Source organism: Leptopilina heterotoma, unplaced genomic scaffold (genome assembly GCF_015476425.1).
Source record: "Leptopilina heterotoma isolate Lh14 unplaced genomic scaffold, ASM1547642v1 Lhet_712, whole genome shotgun sequence".
Taxonomy (NCBI): Eukaryota; Metazoa; Arthropoda; class Insecta; order Hymenoptera; family Figitidae; genus Leptopilina; species Leptopilina heterotoma.
This window is the reverse complement of record NW_025111166.1, coordinates 233,722-238,016: the sequence shown is the minus strand read 5'-3', so window position 1 is coordinate 238,016 and position 4,295 is coordinate 233,722. Positions and strand designations below refer to the sequence as shown.

Genomic DNA, 4,295 nt, shown 5'->3' with positions numbered 1-4,295 from the left:
CACCCAGTTATATTCACAGGTTGGCTCAGAGCATCGCATTAATTCCACCTGTCTTTCGAAGCATATTTTAGGTAAACGAGAATTGTCCATTGACAAAACTTTCACAATGTAAAGATAAGCTGACTTGAAAACTTTTATTTCTAAACTAATAAGACCCAACTCAAGACGCAGGGCAGCATTGAAGGTACATTTTGGAAGGGATAATAATTGTTTAAAGTGTGTTGTGTGTGCAGATTCAATTTTTTGTAAGTACCTTAATCCCCATATGTGCCCGCAATACAAAAGTGTTGCCGAGTCAATACTATAGTATAGTTTACTTTGAGCCTCCCAGCAATCTATTTTTCCCTTATTTATAATCTGTCTTATCGTCCCAAAAGCCTGGTTAGATTTTGAGATTGCATACTCAGTTGCCTTTTTGCCCAATGCGGAGCTAGAAAACTCAACTCCCAAATAATTGTAAGAATTTACAATTTTAAGAGAATCACCGTTAATAAAAAATTTTTTCGATGATGGTTTACCCCCTCTTCTAAAGTGAACGATTTGCGTTTTTGAGGTATTGATTTTCAGACCATTTACATTGCAGTAATTTTCTATATCTTTTATTAATTTACACATCCTCACTGAGGTATTCGCTAAAACAACCGCATCATCAGCAAAAAGTGAAACAAGCAAGTCCACACAACCATTTATATTCAGACCCTCATTTCCAGCGTCCCTGAGTTTTCTTTCAAAATCTGCGATAAATAATATAAACAAAATGGGACTAAGCGTTTCACCTTGCAATACGCCTTCTGTTACCTCGACTGGGTTTGAAAACTCATTAGCAATTCTAATGGTAAAAGATGCATAATCATAAATAGATTTTATAATTTTAATTATTTTGTCACTTACTCCCATGTCGTATAACTTTTGCCATAATAAAGCATGTGATACCGAATCAAAAGCTCGACGAAAATCAATGAACAGTGCATACGCTGACGTCTTACTCATTCTCAGTCGAAGATGCAGGGCAGACTGCAATGTGAAAACATTATCAACACAGCTTCTTCCAGACCGAAAACCATTTTGTGTTTCCGGGAGAAGCGAGTTTTTTTCAGACCATTCGGAAAGTCTTTTAGCGAGTATCAAAGTAAAAATTTTTAAGATGTAATTGCACAATGCAATTCCTCTATAATTAAGAGGATCATTTCTTAAACCTTTTTTATGTATTAGAGTAATAATCGATTGAGACCAAGCCTCAGGAGCTCGCCCTTCATCCAAAATTTTGTTAAAAAATGAATGTAAAAAAATATCCAAGATAATGGCAAATTCTTATAGAATTCAGCATTAATGCCATCCGTACCCGGGGATTTACCTGGTTTACTTTTATTTAACGCTGCTATTACTTCCTGTATCAAGATTTCTCCATCCAACTCAGGGACTGTTTTACTAAAATATCTCACATCTGTGTTCACTCTTTCTGGATATATACACGCATAGAAGCCCTCCCATTCTTCAATTGTTATTGGATTCTCTCTAAATTCAAATCCCCCCTTTCTCCGACAAATCTCTACCGGAGACCAGAAGGATCTTGCATCTCTTACACTTGCAAATCTTTCTTGAATACTTTGCTCGTAACCTACTCGTTTTTTAGTTAACAAATTTTTATATTTTGCCTTCGATGCGCATAAAGAGAGCCTACCATCAGCACTAAACCCTGATTTTTTCCATTCCTTAGCTTTTTGTTTTGTTTCTTTTTGTAGTTTAATTAATTGCTTGTCGAACCATGGTTTCTTGTATCTAGATTTAAAATTCAAATTAGTTCTTTTTATCATACCCGAAAGATTCGCCACTTTCGTGATGCTATCAATCAGAATCCGGTTCTGCTCGTCAGAAGACAGATCAGAGTCAGGGGGAGCAAATTCAGGACCATTCAAAATATTAACATAATCATTTATTTTATTTGAATCCCAACATAAGCGATTAATACATCTATCTTCAGGAATGGGCCCAGCACTTCTATCTCGCGACTTTAATTGATTTATAGGTTTAAAAATAACTTCAATAGGGAAATGGTCTGAATCAATTACTGATGAATGTACTATAAAGTCATAAACCACTTCCGCATGAGCTACATCAATCCAAGCAAGATCTATGACGCTGGATCCATTCCCTCCGACAAACGTATATACACCCTCAGCATCACTCCTTGAGCGACCATTCAAAACTATAAATCCGTTTAAACTCATAAAATCATTCAATTCTAAGCCTCTTTTATTAACAAAAATATCACAGGTACGTCTCTTACTGAACAACCCCGAATTAAAAATCGCAATTTGATCAAAATCCGAAAGTGTTCCAATCCTTGCATTAAAATCACCTCCTATTAATATTGGTGAATCTTTATAGTTACAATATATATCATCAATTACTGGTTGAAGCATTTCTAATAAGACTTCAATTTCAAAAGACTGTTTAAAATATAAAGTTCCTAAAATAAAATTAAAATTTTCTACTTTTATTTCGATAAAAAGCCAATGAATAGTTTTATTTAAAATTTTTGTTTTAAAATTAGAGTTAAACATCACCGCAAGACCGCCTGAAGCTCGCCCCATGTTGCGCTCCTTCAAAGCAGGTGACACAATACAGGTACTCGATGTCCAGCCAGTAGGTGGTTTGATATTCTCCGCAACTGTCCATGTTTCAGATAGCGCCAAGATTGATTTTCTATCAGAAAGTTTCTGCCCACCATCCTCTGCATTTCTTAGGTTTCCCAATCCATGGACATTCCAGAAGAAAACTGACACTCCAGAAGCTAGTAGTTTTTTGACATTTCTTCTTGAGTTCCACCTGAAGGTCGGCCTTGACACTCTAAGTGTCCGGTTTGTTCGTTTAAGGTATACCAGATGTTTTCTATTTGGATTTTACCATTTCTAACTCGTGCAGTCTTCCCATCGTCCCTAGCTTCACGAGCCTTGGTTCTTAACTTTTTATCAAGACGAGCGTCCTCTGGGGTTAAGTCGGGGTTAATAAAAATATGTTTTTCGAAAATTTTTTCTCTCTTCATTCTGAGAATTGACATCCTTGACTCTCGTGACAGTAATTTCATCACTATCACTGGTTTATTTTCAGATTTCGATACCATCTTTGCGTCGACTATCTGATCCTTCAATCCAAATCTAGAAAGAAGAAAATCGTTAAGTTCTTCTTTCATTTTAGTTCTCGAGACGTGAAGTCCACTGATCAACAAATTGTTTTCCCGGTTGCGACGCTCCTGTATATTCAATAAGTTCGCATGTTTATTCAGTTGCTGGTTTATCGATTTAAAAAGTCCGTCAGGATTTCTTGGATCAATCCAGGATTCAACATGAGTAAGGCGTTGCTGAGCGTCCGCATCCACAATGCTAATTGGTCTCGCCTCAAGAGCAGCAAGTCTCGCATTCGTTTTTGAAAGTTCTTGTTTCATACCCGTAATTTCTTTCTGAAAAGCATCACGGTCAGCGTCCATGCGTTGAGTCAATGTACTTATAACTCTATTAAATCCGTCATCCATGTAATCCTTGAGCTGGTCTCTTATTTCTAAAGATGATATCTCTTGCGAATCCATATCAAATCTCAATTCTTTATCTTTCGATATGCTTATACGTTTAGATTTATTGTCACAAGTCGCTAGTTCGTCTATTTTTCGTTTGCGTTGAGTTGACGGCGATGATTTCAATAAGAATGTGTCAATCTTGCATACAGCTGTAGACCCTTCCTTCAGCGCACGTGACAAGTCAGTTGGTCTTCCCCTTCCCGTAGTCGTCACACTCACTATTATTAAAATTTACTTACCAATTTCTCAGGTAATTTAGAAATTTTTGTTAATATTAATTTCTAAATATTTTAGATTCTCCACATTGATGGAGCTTGTGCTAAAGTTCCAACAAAACCAGAGTACAACTATGAAAGTGTCAGATTTGAATTGCAATTATTTGCTAAAAGTTATAAGTTAAGTAGGGATGCATGTAATTGATGATGTTGAATCGTTTGACCTTAATGTAACATTGCTCGCAGATGTTATTCATCACGAAGAAGAAAGATTAAGTAAGTTACTTTTATATAAAATATCTGAAATACTTAACTGTTGTATCCCCTACATTTTATGATTATTATATTTGCATACAGTGCTGCCTAATTCTTTTTTTAAAGTAAAATCAATATTACTACACATGAACTTGCAATAATTAGTTTTAAACTATTATTATTTTGAAATTCATATAAAAATTTTAATTTTTGTTTAGCAATTAAATAATAAATAAAATTTTTTAAAAATT

General features: G+C 35.2%; 1 protein-coding gene across 1 annotated transcript; it reads right to left on the bottom strand.

Annotated features, from left to right (window-relative positions):
- Nucleotides 1-362: 362 nt before the first annotated feature.
- LOC122510644 lies at nucleotides 363-2,679 on the bottom strand. The gene is made up of 5 exons (XM_043625421.1): nucleotides 2,568-2,679; nucleotides 1,355-2,470; nucleotides 974-1,250; nucleotides 612-829; nucleotides 363-430 (listed from the first exon to the last, which is right to left on the bottom strand). The coding sequence occupies exons 1-5, from the start codon at nucleotides 2,677-2,679 to the stop codon at nucleotides 363-365; spliced, it is 1,791 nt and encodes a 596-aa protein (XP_043481356.1).
- Between the last annotated feature and the right edge of the window lie 1,616 nt (nucleotides 2,680-4,295).

What these genes read in the sequence shown, in the direction of transcription:
- LOC122510644 (XM_043625421.1), bottom strand. Translation starts at nt 2,679, where the DNA reads ATGGACAGTTGCGGAGAATATCAAACCACCTACTGGCTGGACATCGAG. An exon ending in AGAATGAGTAAGACGTCAGC is followed by an intron (nt 830 to 973) that starts GTATGCACTGTT and finishes TTTTACCATTAG; the next exon opens with AATTGCTAATGAGTTTTCAA. An exon ending in GAATACCTCAGTGAGGATGT is followed by an intron (nt 431 to 611) that starts GTAAATTAATAA and finishes TGAGTTTTCTAG; the next exon opens with CTCCGCATTGGGCAAAAAGG.